Consider the following 23,311-nt stretch of genomic DNA (forward strand, 5'->3'; position numbering starts at 1 on the left):
TTTTTCACTTTAAAAACAAAAACACTTCCACAAAGATAACGATCCCACCCACACTTGAAAACTATTGTCCCAAACATAGCAGAGGCCTCAAATCCCTAAGAAATAATGATTATCCAGAAAAGGGGAGAGGAGGGGGAAGAGTGTTGATCTTGAAAGAAAGGGGAAGAAAGAAGTTAATAACTCTAAACAACATTACACTTCTAATAACGTACTCAAAGGTTACATTCAGTTTTACTCGGGGGGGAGGAGGGGGGGACAGCTGAAACCAATAGTTAAAAATTAGGCAACAGAGAATATGGAAGTGAATATCCAAAATACTCTCTCAATTTTCATATACTTTATTATAAATCTGCAAGGACAAAAAAATTCCTTGCACTATCATTAACCAAAAACATATTAATTTTTCCTTATAGTCACAATTTTGCAAGAAATAACAGAGTTGCAGAAAACTCCCAAGATGCAAAATCATCTCACAAAAAGAGTAGTTTCTTTCTAAGATCTTGTATGGTCTTGACTGAGGAAAAAATACATACATTTTCCCATTTAAGAAGAATTTTATATTTTGCAGCCAAAGACAGAACAGGGCGAGTGCCTTTTTCTCCTTCCTTGGCCCTTTTATCAATTGTCCTATGCCCCAGCCAAATAGATTACCCATTGAGACCCTTCCTCTTAGAAGAACTCTATCTAGGATGACTAGTGCAACTGGGAAGCCATGACATATGGATCACCCTCCAGACCCTGCTCTGCAATCCAATGAGAGCTGAGAAGGGCAGCGTGCCTTAACCCGTTTTTCCATGCTGTGGTCAGTTTAACTTTTTATCATAGAATCACAGAATATCAGGGTTGGAAGGGACCTCAGGAGGTCATGTAGTCCAGCCCCCTGCTCAAAGCAGGACCAATCCCCAACTAAATCAACAGAATGCATATTTTAAAGATGGTCTTTTTTGTGAATTTGGTGATTATAAAAATGAGAACAATACAGGCTAGAGCCATGCACAGTGCAAATTTCCCAACTCACTTTGCACCTCAGAGCTGACCTTAAAAACACTCCTAGCTACTGTAGTCTATGCACAAGGATGAGACCAGCCCACTCATTTCTTTCTCCCCAGGAGAGTTTTGTCGATTTGATAACCCGCCAAAAATGCACATTTTCATCAGATAAAATCTTATCGTGCAATTTTGAAGCAAGATAAAATAAAATATTTTATCATCATCTTGGCTTCAGATATATTTTATAATGTTATAATATTACCACAATTATTATAAATTTTAGCTAGAGAAGATTGTCCAGTTGTTAGGGTAATGGCACAATATGCAAGAGACTCACGTTCGATTCTCTGCTCTGCTACATATTTCCTTTGTGACCCTGGGCAAGTCTCTCTTATGCCTCAGTTCCTCATCTGTAAAATGAGGATAATAGGACTTCCCGGCCTCACAGGAGAATTGTGAAGATAAATAGATTAAATATTGTGAGGCACTCAGATACCAATGTCCTGGGGAATACACACCCCACCCTAAAATGAACAGATAACTTGATATTTTCCCCTACTGATGTATGATGTGGCATGTACTATTTCACTTAACTGATGGTCTTTCTATCCCATAAAATACACTGCATGTGTTTGCATTTCCATTCAGCCTACTTAACAGTCAACATATAAAATTACCATAATGTGGTCTGCAAGGTACAGGTAATGGAAAAAAACAACTATGTTAAAAAAGAAAATTGAAAATATAATAGGAAGCAATTTCACTTCCAACACTTGGAAAGCTACTTGCATGAAATTTAAATTCTCATCTAAGGAATCAGAGCCCTATTACTATAGAATCTAAGACCCAAAAGTATCTACTCACCAGAGATGTCCATAAATGCACGATCCCAAAATTCATCCACTGTATAGCATTCTGCAGAAGTGATATTTACTGAGAGAACAATATCATCCTCCACATACTTTAATATGAGATTGTTGATCACAATGTTGACATTGTTTACAACACGCCTAATCAAACTCTGCACATAACCTATCAAATGGAAACAAAAAGACAAAACAGAATGATTCTCAGACGCTATGAGGAAGAGATGCTACTATTAATTTCTCCCCTCATATTTGTTAATTACAAAAATATAAAACAACAAATTATTTCCAAGGTGAATCTATTCCCAGTCATCAGAATATCACTATCACACTAACCTTTCCCTAGCCAAAAGCCCAAAGACATAACTTCTTTAAAACTGCATTCAGTGCTATTGAGTGGATTAGCTTCCAGCAAGTGTGGCAGAGGAAATATAAAAACAAAATTATCATCTATTAGGATTTTAATGCAATATTAGGTGTTAGATTGTTATGTTGAAACCTGGTGGCAAAAATTAACCTTCAAATTTAATTTTTCAGGATAGTGCAAAATTTATTTATTTATTTGGGGGGGAGGGGAGAAGATCACAAAATACTGCTACTAAAAGATTTTATGTGAACATACAAAAATAACTATATTCAAAGAAAGATAGAAATGGACTTGGAAAGAATATACAAAGTTACTAGGATACTAGTTCAAATATACATGCCTTTACATATATTTTTCCCTCTGAATCCATCTACAAAAAGTCACAGAATAACATCCATCTTTCTAAGTACTTTTATTACTCAATTTAAATTTTAATGACCAATATATTCATGTGCTCCTCAGTAAGAACTCTGTTAGGTATAACAGAATCAATTTCTGTCAACAACTCACACAGTTAGCACCTGCAATAAAGCCTACTGGGAAGAAACCTATTTAAATTTGTTCAACCATAACATGGTTGGAAAAACTAACTCTTTTATGCTTTCCCAGTGGAGGGTAAAAATTCTCATCTGAACAATACAGGAAAGAAATGCAATCCTATCCATGTTGAAGTTTTTCCTGTATACAGAATATATTAAAAATGCCAATTAATTTATGCTGCTAAGAAAAAAAACACAGATACAACTATTTAAAAATTATATTACTTGCATATCACTATATTTTAAGATATTACCTACCTATACATCAATATAATATGTAAAAACACATGCATTATATATTATGGAGACTATAGTTTAAACTGATTGAAAAAAGGCAGTTAAACTTAGAACTTATTCCACTTATACAAAATAAAATATTGCCTTTAGAAACTCATGTCACATATTAATGGGGTCTGATTTACTTTTTAGAGTGTTTTAGTGTTTAATCAGCTAAGCGAGAGGCATTTAAAAACGGCCTATTTGGAGGGTGGGAGGAGGGAAGAACCACACACAATCTTTAACAGTTCTTTGGGCAGCTTTCAAACAATGTTGTTAAAATAGAGCAAATGCCAACATACCACAGGTACCGATAATAATGTCTCATATATAGGGTACACATAGAATGTCATATTTGCACAATTAAATATTTATTTATATAACTTCCATAACTTCACTCATTAATGTCAAGACATTTGATGATGAATGCCATTTTCTATGGACGGTGAAAGGATTCTTACTAAACAAGAGCAAAGGTAAGAAGCTTTTAAACTGGGGCTGCAGATAGGATTTATAGGGCCTTCAACAAGCTGTCAAAGCAGGACTCTCTGTGACTCAGAACCATGCAGCAGCCTCACCCTTCGAAACGAAACACGTAGCATTCCTGCAACCCTATGCTTTGCTCCCAGAAAACTCATCTCCCCTTTGTTGTGCCTCCCATACCACCTCCACTGATAATGCCTCATCCCTTGCCCAGCTAGATACCCTTACTAAATTTCATTCTTTTTTTTTTAATACCACCTCATTGCCATGACACAGAATACAAGTGTTGCCAACGTGCAAGAGACAGTCAACACTCAGGTCTCTGTTACAAGTTGGTACCATCTGCCCAGGATGGGGCATTAACACTGGGAGACAGGTTGCCAACATTCACTTTAATAGAGCCTTCACATTCTCAGTGAGTTCAGTTACCACATTAATGAGAGCTGATAATATTGCTTCTAATGTGGCGCCCCATTTCTTAATCCACTTTATTTAAGGTGGGATCTGCCCTCTGCACTAAATTCACAAACAAAGATTATTTTGAATTTGAGGATAATTTCTCTTTATAGAAACTGATGGTGAACTAGTACTAAAACATCTCTTAATGCTTAATCCCAAGGATTGTGTTTGGGAATTAATACTTCTCTTGTTTTTGTAAATACAGAGTTAACACACTGAACACACAGATTAATCCCAAAGACTAAATTACAGCAAACTAAGGCCACTTTACTTCTGAATGACAGAATCTACGTCAGGGACTAATACACTTTAACTAATAAGCTTTCATTAAACACATTTAATTAATTCATCTCAACTTTTCTGAGTGTCCATGTGCTGACAAGGCCTCAGAGGAAATACTCCTGCTCTTTTCCCTCCCTACAGGATCCTCACTGGCTGGTAAAAATGGATAATTTTGGCATTTAGTTAGGTGGGAGTTTGTTTTTAAACTTTTCCTGGAATAACAATTTAAAGACTTGAATTTGAAAATATTTACTTAATAAAAATTGTTCTTTCATCAACCTCATTTAACCTGTGCCCATGTGTTAATAACTATTCATTTGCACTCCAGAAAACAAAAACAAAGTTTCAACACAAAAAAAGCTATTTCAATATTGACTAATTGAAGTCCATTCCTAAATATAAAAATGCAGGAAACCCTGAAGTTGGGGTCCTTTCACAAACTTTAGAACTACTTCCTCTTTCAGGCATAATATTGCAGTCAGTAAGGTCTCATTTAAGTACAAATTCTGTAGGTATTGGCCACAGCTCCATAGTTATGATTGAGGTGAATAAGACACCAAAATCAACCTTAACCCTGACCACATACACATTTCTCATAATATCATACATTAAAGTATAATTAAAAGTTTTTATATAAGATGTACTAGAATACTATCTTAACATGTCTATTTACTCCAGATTAATGCAACATTTTGTATTAGAACATGAGATATCTAGATGTGAAAAATATCTGAAATAAAGTGATTTTTAAAGATTATGAAACAAGTAGAACTCAGGATTACCTTTTAAAATATTTTTATGAAGAGTTCCGTAATTTTTCTTCCTGTTTCAGAAATTTTATGTTGTAATATACATTGAGAAAATATTTTATAATATATGCATCACTTTGGTGTAATACTATTTTACATAAACGTGTTTAAATACAAATATGAGAAAAGTTGTAAGGCTACAATTGTTAAGAACTAAGAGTACAGAAATGACCTAAGAAAGTTCTAAGCATATAAATATACCTAATTATATGTACTGAAAAATTAATTCAAATTTACTGTGGTCAGAGCTGAAGCTGCTATATGAATTTTGATTTATTTGCACTTGCATAAGAAGGTATTGATTGAAATATTATGTATAAAATACAAAGTGATTTCTAAGTTTGTGAAAGATCCTTGACTTAGCATTTCCTGCAGTTTTAGTATGTGTCATTTAAGAATGGACATCAGCAACCATCCCTCCATGTTAATAGATTTGTATGCAATTTGACCAAAATTTCAGACAGCTGGAGATAGCTAGCATTAAAGTTGAGATTCAACTTCTATTCTAACTCTCCTTTTTCCAGTTTATCATACAAATTTTGGGCTGCAATTTTCTTTGTTTGATATCATCCTAAAATGTGTGCGCGCTTTTTGGTCCACATTTGAGCAAAATGTATTAGCCATTTTCAAGTTATATAACTACAAATTCACATGCTTCCCCTGTATACATTCTTATCAGATGATTTGCATTTGCATAATTCTAAAATGGCTGAAACGGAAGTCTTAGCCATGTTTCAAAACAGTTATTTTACATATCCAAATGTGGTTTTAAGATTTCCCTGGAACATATTCAGAATCAACAGTATTCAATATCTGATTTTTTTTAAAGATTTAATATTAAAGGTTTACCACACAATGTGCAATGAATCTTTCATTATATTAAAAATATTTTGAACAAGCTAAACTCCCACATAATTATTTATTTTTAGACATTTCTATTATGTTATGATCTTGCCACTATCATGAGTGTATTAAAGCATAATAAATATGATATTAAGGAGGGGAAGTATTTCTTTGGAGATTTGTGTAACAAGATGGAATCTAGGAGGCCAAGTGAAAGTTGTCAATATTAAGCTGTGAAACAAAGTTCTCTAACCTTACATGACCTTTTCACTAACTGAATCTGCCCTTTTGCCCTACTGTCAACCAACTGCTGAAATCAACATATAGAAGTATAAAACTTGCTGAAAAAAGATTGTAATTGAAATTCAAAAGATGAGAAAGGGTGAAATGTACTAATTCATCCTTGATGAAGATTAGAATATAGACTAAAAATATTTGTAGAACGATTTGTAGTATTATAAAGTGCTTGATTCCTATTTACACTAAGACCACTTTAAACTGCTCTGAAGGTGTAAAGGAAAAAAGTGCAAGTAAATTATACTTACATACACATTAAAACCACATTAAATGATTAAAGTAGTGTGAAGTGGCCTCAGTGCAAATAGGAATAAGGCCCAAACATATTTAGGCTTTTTAAAAAGTTGTAATGTGCACAGTACAAATATCAATTAGACTATATTATATGGTAAAAATTGAAATGGACTGATTCTGATCTAACTTGCACTGTTTTCTTCTGATGTAACTTTAATACATTAAATGGAGTTACTCTTGATTTGCATCAGAGAAACAGAATCAGGTTCAGCATAACAAGTGAAATCCTTACCCTGTTAAAATCAATAGCAAAACTCCCACTGATTTCAGTAGGCTCAGGATTTCACTCATATTTAAATGTAAAATGAAAAGAGCTCTAATTTTTTTTTAATTCTGAAAACATTTAAAACAAAGCTTTTTTATTTCAAAGCCCGATATATCTTTAGTTGTATTGTTATATTTCAAAATAATGCAAAAGAGAGTTTGACACTTTTTCAATTCTCTGATTTATTCATCAGACTTACATAATGATCATTTAAATGTTTCACATATAATGCACACGCTTATGGCGAGAATATTGCCTTTTGACAGTTTCATCGCTATTCAGTCAGCTAAGTCTCCTGTAAGCTTTAGGTGAATTATAAAGATATGATAGACTAAAATATATTAAATTCCTAAATATGCAGGAAAATATTCACAACTGCATGCACTAAACTGTGGCAAAATTTATAAGAACCATAAGGAAATTCAGAGAGCAGAAAGCAGAAAGGTGAGTGTGATGCTTTCCAGGGCTAAGCAGGATTGTGAGGTATCTTGCTATCACCTGCCCTTAGTGTGAGGAAGCCTTAACTGTGCCTGCCACGGAGCAGCTTGCCAACTCCACCAGCCACAGGCAATACAAGCATTCCCCTCTATGTCCCGCTGTCTCTTTACAGGTTAGCAATAGGCATACTCCACCTTGAGCTCGCCAAGCATTTCCCAGGAATGTTCAGCCCCTGTTGCACTCACAGTACTCACAGATTCACTACTTCCAAAGAAACTATACTCCTCAGCTTACCAGTTTCACCTCAGATCACCACTCGACTTAACACACAACACTTAGATATGTTTATAGTGAAATCAAGTATAAGTTTATTTAATAAAATAAATTCAAGTAATAGCAAGTAGAAGTATTGGAAACAAATGGTTACATATACAGTAAAATAAATAGAAGCATTCTAAAAGCCTACACTTCAACTAGGTATTCTCATGTCTTGTAGAGTAATGCTGACCCAAAGTTCTTGCAGAGCTCTATAATGAGACTTGGCTGTGATCCTCCTTTCATCAGACAAGTACGTGGTCAGCTTGCCTCCCCACTGAAGGACCCTGAGCATTTCCTTGTACCCCCAGATATACCCTAACAATCCTTTGTCGTTAGTCATTAACAGGATACTGCCTGCTGTTTGTTTCATCCTGTGAATTTCTTCTCTTGTAGATTTCACAATATTTCAAATAGGCCTACACTGTGAGGCGTACAATATACATGACCAGACAGGGAGATAAGTGTATGTTACCTTCTGCCTGAAAGGAATATGTATGAGGCATGTCACCTCCTGGTGACCTGCCTTAACTCCAAGACCTTAACATAATTTTCAGTATAAATATATAACTCCTTAAATATTATCCATACATACATTTTACGATTACGATGACCCGTGGGCTACTGGCTCTCAGTAGAACCCTCACATGCCATGGTTCAGTGAACTATTATGCATATATCTAACCCAGAGCATTCCTGTAAAAACCCAGGCACCCCCTGAGCACTCTCTCAGTTGGCACCATCACCACCACCACTTTGAAAGTGATCTGTTGACCCTGGAAAACTGTTTCTGCCAAACTGGTGATGCTTCCCTGGAAACTAACAGCCTTGAATTTTGTCCCACATGTGAAGATTGTGTGCTGAACTCTATCAAGCAGCACTTCCTTCCACTACATTACACCTGCCTCTGAGAAAATACTTGGGCCATTTGGACAGCTCATGTTGAATTGAGTGATTCCACCACTCTGGTTTGATGCTTGCTAAACACCAAAAGCAGTCTGTTTACAGTGGGAGATATGCTACTTTAATAAGAGTGAGATACAGTAACTCCTCACTTAAAGTCGTCCCAGTTAACGTTGTTTCGTTGTTACGTTGCTGATCAATTAGGGAACATGCTAGTTTAAAGTTGTGCAATGCTCCCTTCTAACATCGTTTGACAGCCGCCTGCTTTGTCCACTGCTTGTAGGAAGAGCAGCCCGTTGCAGCTAGCTGGTGGGGGCTTGGAACCAGGGTGGACCGGCAGCCCCACTATCAGCTCCCCGCTCTCTTAAGTTCCCTGTGCAGCAGCTGCCCAGCAGGCTAGCAATTGCAGCTGTCCCTTCCCCCACTGCCATGTGCTGCTCCTGCCCTCTGCCTTGGAGCTGCTCCCCAAGACTCCTGCTTGCTGCGTGGAGGGGAGGGGAGGAAGAAGAGGGCTAATGTCAGGGTGTCCCCCTCCCCTCTGCTCCTGCACCCCGCTTACCCCATCTTCCATAGAGCAGGGGGGGACACATGACAGGGCTCAGGATGGAGGGAGCTTGCTGCCAGCAGCTGCGTCTCAGCAAGCTGATCTAATTTACCAAGGCAGTGTACTTAAAGGGGAAATGCGCATCTCTCTCTCTCTCACACACACACACACACACACACACACACACACACAGAGTGTGTGTGTCTCTGTCTGCGATGCTGTCTCCCCTCCCTCCATTCCTGCTGCCTTGTAGAGTGTGAAAGTTAACCCTTGAGGGCTCAGCCAATTGCTAGTTCATCATTTAGCAGTAAGGCATTCCCTGGGAAATATTCCACCCTCTGACTCCTCCATCTCAACCAAGCTTCACAATCATCATCACTGTGTACCAGTATTAAATTGTTTGTTTAAAACTTATCCGTGTGTGTGGGGGGGGGTCTTTTGTCTGGTGAAAAAGAATTCCCTGGAACCTAACCCTCTCATTTACATTAATTCTTATGAGGAAATTGGATTCTCTTCAAATCGTTTCGGTTAAAGTCACATTTTTCAGGAACATAACTACAACGTTAAGTGAGGAGTTACTGTATGTGGATTAAAGCCTACCTAGGACATGACATCTAAATCACAGAACAAGATACACAGTATTGGGATTCCTATGTTGCATATTATATGGAACATTTGAGTGAAATGCAAGGTGACTGATGCTAGATGCATCAAAGAAACAAAACTGAACTTGGAGAACAGCTACGCTGAATGTCTGTCATGGTCTATCCAAAGACATCAGTTCTTACTGATGCTCACTGGTAACAGTTCAAGTTGTTGAGCTTATCACACTGATATACTGAATGTCCGTCCCTTCACCACACCACTGAACGCATAGAGTGTGCCTGCAGACCCAAAGTAACAATGTACTTTCACAGCCACAAGAGCAAAGTAACTACTGAAGCACTAAGAGGAAAACATGATAACTGATAGCCACCAGGTGTTGATACTGACATGCCCAGTAAGGTGCTCACCTTAGGCAATTACAGGTCCCTGCCTGGAAAAGTGCATTTCATGATGCATTTGTTCTTGGAGGAATGGCCCTCTTGGAGGGCCTGCACTCCAGGAGATGCCTGTGTTCCAAAAAGCATGCATCCAGAGCACCTATATTCTGAAGATTCTCATAGAAACCAATATTCCAATGTGCCAAAACCATCACTGACGAACTGATGATTTCCCGCACAAGGCTTCTGTGGGTTGGGTCAGGACAACTAGGTCTTGAAACCTCATGATGTGGAGACAGGACACAATGAGCCAAGATGGACAAACTCTACTACCAACGAGCTGAAGTGCTGCCCAGGTAGGAGATGTGTGCCAAAACGCCTGTATATCCAAGTCACTGAAGTTCCAGACTGCCTTCAACACCAATGTATCAAGGCAAACAAATCAAAGCAGTCTTTAAACCCTTGGCTCTAACTCAGGTGTCCATGTACCAAAGTGAGCCAAAACAACATATAATAGAATCATAGAAATATAGCACTGGAAGGGACCTCAAGAGATCATCTAGTCCATTTCTACACACGAAGGCAGGATTATCCTTGTGCTATCTAGGCTTGTATCCCTTAATATATTTCCTAACACAAAGTGCTCTGCACACAAACTTTAATGTCCTCTCCCAAGGTCAGATTAATGAGACAACTATTAACTTGAGCCTTCTGCTGCTATGAAGAGGTAGAGAAAGGTCTAATCAATTCTGAAGGCCCAGAATAATAATGTTCAAGAAAACCCCTAAAAAACAGGAGTGCTCTAGACCTAGATCAAGAAGTTTGCCAGCAAGAAAAATACCACAAGGAAAACATCCAATGCTATGCACAGAAAGAGGATGATTTCTTAAATTCACATTAACACACACTGGAAACCTTGTAAGAAGACAAAGGTAAGATATTGAGATAAGCTTCTCAATGTTTATCATCCTGAACATACAGATGTACACTTCACATAAAAGTAACTGTCTTCCATCTAAACACAAAGAGAGAAACATCACAGACAAAGCTACCATCCTCAGTTCAACTAGGCAGACACATACGTAAAAGGCAAGCCAACGTCCTCAGGCTCAGCAGAGTCAAAACCTTCAGCAGAAAGCAAATGACTAGTGTCTCTATCAATGGACAGACAACTCAAGGATGAAGCAACCTCAGATATAATATTCTTAAAACTAGAGTAATGCCTCAAACTATTACATGAATCTGAGACCACAGAGTCATTAGCCAAAATTACTGGAAAAACTAGAGCGGGCTAGTCCTTGTGCAAAGGCCTACAAGGAATTATCACGAAAAGATTTCTTTTCTTTTTTAAATTCAAGTTTTATTTTAATTTAGTTGTGTTTTGAAATACTGCTAGATCCTTTTGACCTCAGTATGATTTGCGGATGGTCAGCACTTCTGAAACATCAGGCTACTATTAGGTGCCTAAATATATTTAATGCACCTAACTTTAAGCACAGATTTGAAAATTTGGGCCCAAGTTAATAAACCTTTAACCTAGTTTATTTATAAAATTCATATAAAGCATACAAATAAACACAAATACAACCCAGTTCTTGAAAGCTATGTTGTACATTACCTGGCGGTAAATCAGGATCAGAAGGAGCAGTTTGCTGGATTCGTCGTGGTTTCACTGATGATTTTGCACTCTCTGTGGTACTGCGGTTCGTTGAACTGGAACCACTGCTTTCATGGTCTTCCTGGAAATCAAACAAATATTAATCTGAATTATTCAAAGAAGAAACAAATAACAGAAGAGCAGCTGAATGTAAGGGATTTATGATTGCTAGATTTGATAAATATAATATTTTTGCCAGTATTGTTCCTAGCACACTATAGTTTGTGTTTAACCATAAATTATACGGTAATTTGGGATTAGCTAGAAAGTAAAAAACAGATTATTTTAAATGCAAATAAAAAAGAGTATCAATCCAATATTTGATTGGATTTGTTTTAGCAAAAGTCACACATTGTAGTGATGACCGTAATTAGCTGCAATTCAGACAAAACATTCCTGAAAAAATCAAAGAAAAAACTCTACAGACTATAAAAATAAATGTGAGAAACACTATCCACATTTATCGGATTAGCGTAAGTGTTTGCTCATGAAACAATCTTGAACAGTTCCAACATGTCAGAGTCATGTCCTTTCTACCACAGTTAATTAAAGCTGCCTCATGAAGCAAGACATTCTCTCAGACCCTTAAAACAGCAAATACTGCCCTAAAATAGATAAACAAACCTGGAGTAACTGCTCATCTTTAAGCTTTTATATGACTGATTTACCTTCAGCACTTTGGCAACAGAAAACATGGCTCACTCATAAAATAACTGTGTTAAAAATATATCTTAAATGATAAATACTTGCAACATAGAAAATTCACACACAGAAAACATAGTTTATGTGGAGTTAGGATTGCAAAGGCTCAACTATTGTGTTGTGTTCCCTGTGCCCTTCCAGAATGTGCATTTATTATCAAAACTCATGTTTAGAAAACCAATAAATTATGGTTAATGCCTTCTCATAGAATATTAATACTAAAAAAAAAAAAAAAAAAAACCACCTTAATTCTGCTACCTATGATCCCTGTCCTGCCTTAGGGAGATAAGGATACCTTACCCATTCTTAAACCTTTTTAACTGAACTCAGCCTACCAGCAGCAAGTATGTCCTGGATCACAATGTTGCCCAGATCACAAGGGTTTGCTGGAGTATATGAACACAAGTCCTGTTATGCAACAATAATGGGCAATAAAAGTGGCAGTGTTTTATGGAGAGATGACATTCCTAGTTCCTCTTGGCATTCCTGCTACAACACAGTTAAAATTGCGTGGTTGTGTTGTGTGAGAAGTGTCATCTTCAGTCTGTATTTCCTGATTTTCTAATATTACTTGTTTAATGTTCTTGTAAGAATTACGAGGGGATCTTAACTCCAAATTTCTTGGCCTTTCAAGGTTTCCTCAGACAATTATGAAAAGGTCTGTATATAAACAGAACTTAAAGAGATGTAAAGACATTCAAGGGAATGCCACAAAATTTCCATTTCATATTTGGAAGAGGGAGAAAAACTATTTAGGTCAATTTTCCTGATTGACACAAAATGGAGATAACATTTCAGGAAGAAAGGCAGAGATAATATGTACCAACACCTTGGTCTAGAAGAAGACTAAATAAACGACAAAACATAAAATCAACAACATACTGACCCATCTAAATAAAGAGGATAGGTAAGACTATGCCTTTTACAGAAAAAAATGGATCCCAAATGCTAAAACAGCAGAAGGAAAAGCCTATTAACAAATAAAACTTAAGACACCATCGTGACGCTCCCCAGGAGTAGTCAGGGCTGAGAGACACCTCACCACCACCCGCCCCTAGAGTAAAGCAGTTTTGCCTGATGCCTATTCTAGCTCAGCTCCCTGAAACTATCAGTGTCTGGTCACAGATAAGTAGAGTCTTCCAGGACTCCATAGAGCTCACCCTCTCTTGTGCAGACTAGAGACAGACACACACCAATCCCCGAGCCCCTCTGCCAGTGTGACTCTGTCATATCCAGCCTGTCACAGGACACTCCCAGAAATAACCAGGTACGCCTGTCTCTGAAGAGACAGTGTACACACAGCTTGACTGGCAAAACTCAGGATTAGGTCCCCTAAAACAACATAGCACTGGAATCTATTTATAGTGAAAACAAATAAATCTTCATCTTTGTAAATAAACTTAAGCGCTAGTGAGCAAAGATAATAAACAGATTACATGTAAAACAAATGGTATAAAATGCTTCCCTTAGGGTCTAAGCTTAGTTAAATCCTTGTCTAAAGCAATGTTTCTTTAAAGCAACTCCCCAACGTCACTAGCCCTCATGGCCAGGACCCAATTTTAATGAATTGCCAAAAGTGCCGTCCTCTTTACTTCGTGGTGAAGGATAAGAGGCCTTGTTCCTCCCTCTTATAGTTTAATAAATCTTTGAAATATCCCTTTTGAAGTGCACTCCTAGATAAGACTCTTCTCCACTGTGGCCGGTTCTCTGGTGTGCTCCCCACTGCAGGTTTCACATTCCCACCCCACACACACACACCCCTTCACCCCTCCCCCAGTCAATCTGTTTTTTCTGTTGGCTCCAAATGCAAATAGGGCTTCCATTGTGTTGCCTTACAATCCTTAATTTACGTCAGAGATAAGAGTCTGGAAGACGACTTGTTTGTCCCCTCTGCCTAGTTACAGGCTTTAAAACGTAATTTCAGTGTATACATACATACATATATACATATACACACACAAACACACTTTCTTATATATTGTCAGTACATACATTTCACAGTGATATTAATGACCAGTGTCATCAGCTTTCATTTGATACCTTATAGGCCACTTTTTGGATACGTATAACAAAAGCAACGTGTTGGGCACAGTGAGTTTGTCAGGCCTGATAGGAGTTGCTGACCAAGAGTAGTGAACCCTTTGCCAGCTGGCACTAACAGGCCTCTGTATCTCAACAGAGTAGTGAACAGGGTGAAGAGATGTCCCGATTTTATAGGGACAGTCCCAATTTTTGGGTCTTTTTCTTATATAGGCTCCTATTACCCCCTACTCCTGACCCGATTTTTCACATTTGCTGTCTGGTCATCCTAGTAGTTAACTGTTTTCTAGTTGGCACCAATGGATCTGTGTGTCACAAAAACAAAAGAGATATTCTAAATCTGGGAAAGTAGGAGAGAATAATAAAACAAATGTTCTTGAATCTTATTAATACGGCATATGACCCTACTACCTTGCACCTTCCTCATGGCCTATAAAAGGATAGAAACTTGATCTATCAGAAGCCTAGGAGCAAGGTCCCGATTTCTTCACAATCTCAAACTTTCTGCTGAAGAATTAGAGATCACTATAGTGTCTACCCTCCTAGAATTTTATCAGTGAAGAAAACAGTTTCCCAAATCCTTTTGGAAACTAGGAATGTGCACAATTTGAAGATCTACTATCTGCTTTTCAGAGTGAGACTTCACAGATGTTTTGGCAGGTCTCGATGCAGCATTTCTCTTAATAGCTTTGAGAAAATGAGAAAGCAGAGAACTCTTGATGGCAGCTGGATTCTGTTTTTTGTACAAGACTCATTGCAGCCATGATGGCCCAACTAGGATGACAAAGACTGTCTTTCTCAATCCTCCACAGGTTTTTATGAATAACTGATACCAAAGGGGAATGCAAAAGACACACTTGTTTCCAGGAAATACAGAATTTACAATGGCTCCCAGCTGAGTTTCAGATTTCTTCGGAGTTGAGATTGTGCATGCAGAAATTACAAGTGATCTTCAGTTGATCTTAAATTAGGATTAACTGGTCATTTGGGTGATATGGGACCTCTCTCACCTTTTTATATAATTGTTCAATAATGGCTGATCAATCATATAAACAACTAAGGAATGTTGCTGGTATTGTCTGGGACTACGTTCTGGACAAAATTAGAAGATAGGAATCAGTTGGTGATTATGGATAATACAGCATCTCACCAAGATTTTGTTTTAACACCTGTTTTTCAGCACCTCTAAACATATCATAGAATCTCATTAATACACTATTATTCTCGTCCATGGATCTTGCAAATTAAATTTCTGATTTGGATGGATACCTGAGCAATAATGACACTTGGATATACTTGCCCTCTCACATCCTCAACACTGAGAAGACAGAAGTTTTGCTGTTCGGTAGAGACCTTTTATAACAAGACGCTTGCTCATCTCCTTCACTTGTTGAAGAGAATTTATTCATAGATTTCAAGTTAAGAATTTTAGCATTATTTTGACCATGCCCTTTCCTTAGAAAACTGTGTTTCAGATTCTGTACAAAAGTGTTTTTCTGATGAATCACTGCATTTTTATTTATCTTTTGATCTTGCCAAAGCAACAGATGGCCTGGTGACCACACAGCTCAATAAGCATGATCCCCTCTTTCCTGAGCTTGTCATAGAGCCGCTGTCACTTACCATTTACACGGAATGTTTTGGAAGGACTCATTACTGATATGAATCATTACGATCATATTATGCTTGCCCTGTGATAGTTATGTTGGCTACCAATAAAAAAAAGGATTCTCTTTAAATTAGCATTACCTCTTTTTAAACCATTAATGGTGTTGACCCTAGCTACATTCAAATTCTTTTTCAGCCTTGTACTAACCAGTATGCACACTCACAAACCACCTGTCACACAAGGATCCCATCAGCATGTGCAAAGTCTGCTGGCAATTGCACTTTTGCAACATAACTCCTACACAACATAGAATTTGCTTATGCCTGAATCAGTCTCATTTCATTCCTCTCCATGTATAAAAAGCACTATAAAGTTTATTTCAATCTGTAAGGTTTATTTTTTAAGGAAAAATACCTTTGTTTCTGAATAAGCTCCAATTTCAATTTTTTTTTATTTAAATGGATCCCTTCATTTGTTGTTTGAATTCTAAGATTTTATTATATTTTTGTTATATTGCATTTGTTTTTAATTTTATAACTTACTGAGCAATTAGTCTTCGCTGAGAGGGGAAGAGGCTGCAATAGTTTGTTTAGTGTGTTGGACCTAACAGGGTAGTCAAAATAATATTTACATGCTTCAGGATGGTGACAAAAATAATACACAAACACCACCCTGGGAAACATAACTATACATTACTATTAATAAGGAAATTCTAATAGAAGACTCACAACTTTATTCCCACCTATGTGAACTCTTGTAACAATATGTATCTAGCTATAGCTTAAAAAGAGCTCAACATGATACAATAATGTTTGAAAGTACTACTATATTTATTTAGTGCTAGCTAATATGCACTAGTTTCCTTAAACTACACAATTATCCAACAGTTTCTGCTAGTATGTATTGTTGTTTTTTTTAAATTCACATTTTTTCTTTCACAACAGCTACTGATATTTTATAAAACAAATGTCATATTCTAATTACTAGATGACAATTATTATGGCCATGACCTTATAAGAACTAGATTCCTATTTAGTTCTACTTACATTCAAAAAAGTTATGTAGTTATACACTTCTGCTCAATGTTAACTTTAAAAGCATGCTATTAATTTTTCAAACATGTGGCTGTCTCTCATACCCAGAAGTAAAACACGTTCATTAAAGAGAAAACGTTCCAAGTGAACTGCCAAAACTACCATAATTATGAAAATATTTAACACTGAAACCAACTGAAATCACATACTGTATATAGATTACAGTGATGTCATAATAAACATCACAGCCAAAATGCACTAAAACTACTGCAGTCTAATAAATCTAGCTCACACCACATGACAAACATTTTAAAGTTAAAGAAACACTTTTTAAAAAATATATATTTCTAAAATATCATTAGCTGAAAAGTTTAGTAAACTACATATGTATTTTAATAATGGGAATGATTGCAAGTATCAGTTATAACAATAGCTATCTAAATTGTAAAAAGACAAAAAGTTGTATTTTCACTGCTGATCTTTACAGAGAAATACAGTGATTATTTACTAAAAATATTTTGTGAAATAACTATGCAATAACTTAAAATGCTGGCCTTTAGCAATAATTTAGGTTTGCTTTCAATACTGGACATAATAAGCAGCATCTTTAGTGTAAATAAAGAAGATATCTATTTTCTTCCTAAACAAAAAATAAACTGGGCATACTTCTATAATTAGAAAGTAAATATACGGAAAATTATGATTTCCTATCTTCTCCTCCATTGAAGCACCAGAGTATGTAATCTACTCATATTGTTCTTCTCCTAACTTGGCTGGTGATCTTACAAGTCCCATGCATATAGTCCTCACATGCGTAAAGTTACTCACATACATAAATGTTTGCAGAATCTGCAACCACCCCAAAACTCTTCAGAGAAGGGACCTCATTTTACTGTTTTGTAAAGCACCACGTGCACCTCCAGTGCTGTGTAAGTAATAAGTAAAATATCCATGAGATTAATGTTCTGTCAAATTTGACTTGAAATATTTGATAAATAAAATGGCTATTGCCATTTTGTCACATACAAACCGTATTTGACCGCATCAGAATACATGCTCTGAATTTTACTATAACCTTTTCCCAATAGTCTATTAAATATTTTATTTAAATAAAACAGACAACTTTTTTGCTTTAATTAATTTCAGAAGATTTTTTTTTCCATTTTAAAACATGCTTCACAACACAAGCTTTGTTTAATCTGCAAGACTTCCAAGATGTCTAGTGAGAATACTTCATGGGAGAAGAATGTTTTCTTGTGGGGATCACATGGTTTTTTCTGCAAATATTGGCCTATGCTCTCAAGGAACCAAGTAAAAACGTCATTTCTTTAAAATAGGGGGAATTATGGTAAAAAAAAAATCAATTCCAGTTGTGAATTACACTGCAAAATCATACTGATGCAGTCTAACTAGCTACTTTACAGAAACCTTCTTGCACACTTATATGGGTAGGTTGTTTCAAGTTAGTGTTTTGACTCTCTCTCTCTCCTCCACTTCCACCCACCCCCCCACAAACAAATTTCTCCCTCATCCTCTTGATACTATTCCAGTTATTATTTCTAGAAAAATAAACCTAATTTACTGTCCAGACTACTTGCAGAAACCCAAAATGATGAACCAGTTCCTATTTATGGAACGAAGGTTGGTGCTCCACAAAATAACTTCCAATGATAGGGCTATCATTATTAAAATTAAACATTCTTACCCATGGGAAGTTGAGCAAAGAATCATTTCAAGATCTGTTACAAATCTATGTCAAACTGGTTATGACCTGCAGGATTTCACTGCAGAAAAAAAATATAGTGTGTGTATTGTCTCCTACAGAATACTACCAGATAGGCATCAAAATGTAGAAGCATGTATACAAAAAATACATTAATAGAGCACTTTATTACACCCTTGCAAAATTCTAACTGACCACTCTTCTAAGGTGAATACTACTTTGAGTAAAATATCGCATTTCCCCCTATCAAACGTAAAAAGCAAGCAAACAGATTTCGCAAAGCTGATTTATTGGGAATAGATACTGAAGTCAAACTAAACCTTGAAAAATGTAGACTAAATTTTACTACTGCTCTAATGAAGAGCAATATAAACAAGTAAAAACAGTGGATATAGAAAATTAATTTGCTTTGATCTGTTTGATATAAACTTAACTGCTGTAAAACTTGGGCTCTTGGGAACTTTAACAGCAGTCTGACTATTGGAAACAGATAATAGAATGAAATATGGTTGTTATGTAATGTATCTAAAGGTACTTCAAAATTCACAAAAACAATCATATGGTTAAAGAGATGGCGATACTTATGACTTTAATACTTATGACATAATAGTGCCAAAATTAAATTAGGATTATTTAAGCTGAAAGGATAAGAGCTAAAGTTACTCAAAGCTCTAATAAATATAGCATCTTTCAAAATTCTAATAAATATAGCATCTTTTATCTTGAAGGGTTCCAAAATGATTTAGAGATTGTACTCTAACACTGAAATACTGTCCCAAGAGTAGTTCTATGTGGCATCAGTTTTGCACACAACATTAATAACTGTTTCTTTGAAGGGGAAACAGAGAACATCTTTAACTGACAGTGCAGGGGGAACTTTAAGGAAATAGAACATTTATCCAGGTTGGAATTTGACCAGTGGGAAATTACTATTGTGAAGTAATGAATTAGATATTTATCCCAATGCCAGAGTTCGATTGTTTATGACAGCATATTTTCTTGCACTTTTACCCAGTCTAGTTTTAAATCTCTTCCAGTAGATGTTTTAGGTACCCATACCGATTTTAGAGCTATTGCGTTACCTTTAATAAAGAGTTGTTGCTGACTCACCTGCAAGACCAGAACAGAAATGACAAAGTAACTCGTGAATGGCTGCTTTTCGCTCCAAGAGATCCCAGGGGAGCTTGTTATGAGGGACTATATTTTGGTTCCAAGAGTGCTCTCATGTGAGGTTTCACAAAGATTCATTTTATAACCTCTTTTATTCAAAATATATATCAGACTATTAGAAGGGATAGTAAGGAGTCCCAATCTGAGGTACTTTTAGTACAATGAGGATATCCATGTCTTTCTCTCTTTCTCATCAGAGCCAACTGGTGTGGTACCTTAATGATTGTCTATTGAGACTGGTGGCATGGATGAGGGTAAAGAGGCAAAGGCTCAGCCTGAATAAGTTAGGAAGGTAGGCTGAGGTAAACCACCAAAGGGTTTAGAAGAGACTGTATCAAGTCATCTAATTGAGGGTGTTTGGCAATAATGACCAGAAAGGCTTTTTATCATCTTAATCGGGTCAGGAGGTTGAATCCATTATTCTTGACTCCAGAATTTACTATCATGATCCATGTTTTTGTTACCTCTATATTAGTTTACAGCAATGTGCTCTAAATGGTGCTATAATTTAAATCTATTTGAAAGCTTAAGACAATGTCGTATGCAGCCACAGCAGCCCACTTTGGAAGTAAAGTAGCTTGCAGTGAAAACATGCCGCTGGTGCTCTGGGAAATGTGCTGGCTGCCCATCGGTTTCTGGGGAGAACAACTACTATGTTCAGTGCTGTTACTGCTATGATTAGCAGAGATATCTGAGTGCAACATCTCTGTTTACAAGAGAGGGAGGTGCTGGCTTCTCAAAAACTATGGTGATAAGGTCCACAGAAGCACAGGTAGATAAGATGGGCTGTACTCCATTAGAGACCTTGATTTTGAATTCATCCCTCACTTTGGTCAGCAATATTAAAAATTTGTCAAAGTCCACTTATTTGTCTCAGCTCTTTGATAGGGTTGACTTGCCTGGATGTTATTTTTCTTTTTGGGGAGGGTGATTTATATTGTAAACCTTTTGACTCAGATTTGATTATATGGGAGCTGGGTCGTTTACTGGAGTAGCAATATTTGTTGTATTTGCTGTGTTTTTTAAAAAATTATCAGGCCACCTATAATTTGCTATAAGTACCTTTTAATTGTAAAATTCAAAATAAAAACATAAAAATAATGAATGTCTCCAAATATAGGGTTTCCAAAACTCCCATTAGGAGACTATTCCAAAGAAATAACTCTTCCTAATGTTTCAGGAAGTTTTTTCTGATGTTTAGCTTTTTTTTAAAAAAAAAAAGCAACACTTTTTAAAAATTCATAATATTAATTATTTGTCTTACACTAGCACCTAGAAGTCCCAGTCAATCAACTCACTGTAGTAAGCACTAAAGGGAAACACTGACTACCTGTCCCACAGAGCTCACAACCTAGAGAGATTTCTAGGTACCATTTCGCTGTCTTGAATGATGTTCAGAGAACCCCCCAATTTAATGAAATTCACAGATACTAAGATATTGTTAAAAGATTACCCTCGTCCCAACCACTAACATTTTAAATAAGATCAGCATCAGGGTCTTCTCCACTCTTAAAATTAATTCAGATTAAGGAACGGTGAGAATTCAAAGCGCAAGAGCTCCATATGAAGACAAGACCTAACATTGAACCTTGCAACACCTTGCTAGACACTCTCTCCCATGACCCCACAGTCCTTTCCTTTGTGTTCCTTCAGCCTCTTTGCAGTCCGAGACCATTTTAATTTATTGTATAAGTAGGATTTTGTAAAGACACTGCATCAAATGTTATTAATATCCCAATTCCTGTGGTAAGTTTCATGACCCACCTTCAGTAACTATGAATACTCAAGGCACTTCTTTTAAATTAAATGAATAAGAGAATCTCTAGCAGCACAGTGCCCACAGTATTTAGCAAGGGCATTGTCTTGAACACCACAGGAAGAAAGGTGAAACACCAGGAATGTGGTTTAACCAGGCTGAAGCTTAATTAAATAACACATATGGGAACTATACAGCAGTAACTTGTCCAGTTAGCCTAGTCCCAGTACCGCTGTTGAGACCTTAAGACTTCCCTCATCTGAGGGTTAAGGGGAGAGGGAAAAGCAAGGCTACTTGCTCACTGTACCAGACATTAGGACCTCAGCCCCATTCTCCACCTTCTTCAGGAGACGCCTTCTCCTAATCCATTTCCAATTCCAGTTTATCAGGGACCAACCCACTACTGAAGGATTACCAGCAATGAGCACCTACCAAGTTGCAACAAAGTGAATTTTACATACCCACTAGGTGCCGGGCAGCTAAGAGGAAGGTGAAATAACCCACCTTTCCCAGGCCAATCTGGCAGTGAGAAAAATTTCCTCCCTAGCCCCAAAGGCAGCTAGCATGATGCAAATAGCAAGGGCCCAAAAGACCTGGTCCTACTCTAATCAGAAGACGGAAGCTTTTCTTCCTGTGCAGAATGGCCCCCCAGACTGGAAGAAGGATTCATAAATCCTCTCATTAAAATGCATGGAAGCAAATAGGCTTTGCTGAACCCTTGTGTCCCACCAATCAGCCAAGAGCACTCCTCCTCAAAATCACAAGATGACTGAATGCCTATGGTGCAAATTCAAAATGCAAGAGCTTCATATGAAGACTAGACCTAACACTGAACCTTGCATATTCTATAATGGGGCCAATATTTTTCTTCCCCTGCTGATTCAGACAAAGACTGTCCTCCTAATTTCTAAGGCCACAAGGTTCAGTACTGGTAGAAGAAGAATTCCATCTACTGCATCACCAACACCAATTTTTGTAGCATTTAAATATTTCTTGAGGGCCTCCCATGCCAGATCTGATCCTCGCTTACGGTATGAGAAATAACGAGATCACAATCAGAAAGTGCCAACTGCAATGTAATCAGCACATTTACAGGAAAAAAACTGAGATTTTTAGTAGAAGTGAGCTGTGCATAAAGGATAGTGATGCTACTGCTGCCATGATAATAATTACACACATTTAACTAGCAGCATAATATTTTAAACAGATGTTTCATCTTTCATATGAATGTAAAACACACACTAAATTATTGTATATAGCATCTTTTATCCCAAGCACCAAGAGGAAGTGTGAATGGGCATGAAAAATTGTAATACTTTTTAACTGATATGAGCATTTTTAACATGCTTATACAAATTTCAGTCAACCTATTGCATTTTTTGGAGTTAGAAAATTTGTTTTGTTTTAATACAGATTATACAGATTTAATATGTTGCTAAAATAAAATGAATTACTCATTAACAGTTCCAGGGTCCATGATAAGACAAAATTGTATACTTTGAATTACATCCTATGTAATTAAATATTTTAAGATTATGGTGTGTGTGTGTATATATATATTTTTCATATATGTCACATTCTGAAAATTCTTTTAGCCTAAAATTTTCCATTTTTGATCTGTGCTGATATTTTTGTTTGTTTGTTTTGGGGCAACTTTTGAAGAATTT

General features: G+C 36.7%; 1 protein-coding gene across 5 annotated transcripts in view; it reads right to left on the reverse strand.

Annotated features, from left to right (window-relative positions):
• Window positions 1-23,311, reverse strand: part of VPS13B (vacuolar protein sorting 13 homolog B) — a 902,514-nt gene that overhangs the window by 812,725 nt on the left and 66,478 nt on the right. For all 5 annotated transcript variants that reach the window (XM_045002958.1, XM_045002959.1, XM_045002960.1 and 2 more), the window contains exons 4-5: window positions 11,572-11,692; window positions 1,855-2,022 (exon numbers count right to left, since the gene is read on the reverse strand). In XM_045002958.1, coding sequence (XP_044858893.1) covers window positions 1,855-2,022; window positions 11,572-11,692 — 289 coding nt within the window. The remainder of the gene's footprint in view (window positions 1-1,854; window positions 2,023-11,571; window positions 11,693-23,311) is intronic.

This window comes from Mauremys mutica, chromosome 2 (genome assembly GCF_020497125.1).
Source record: "Mauremys mutica isolate MM-2020 ecotype Southern chromosome 2, ASM2049712v1, whole genome shotgun sequence".
Classification (NCBI taxonomy): Eukaryota; Metazoa; Chordata; order Testudines; family Geoemydidae; genus Mauremys; species Mauremys mutica.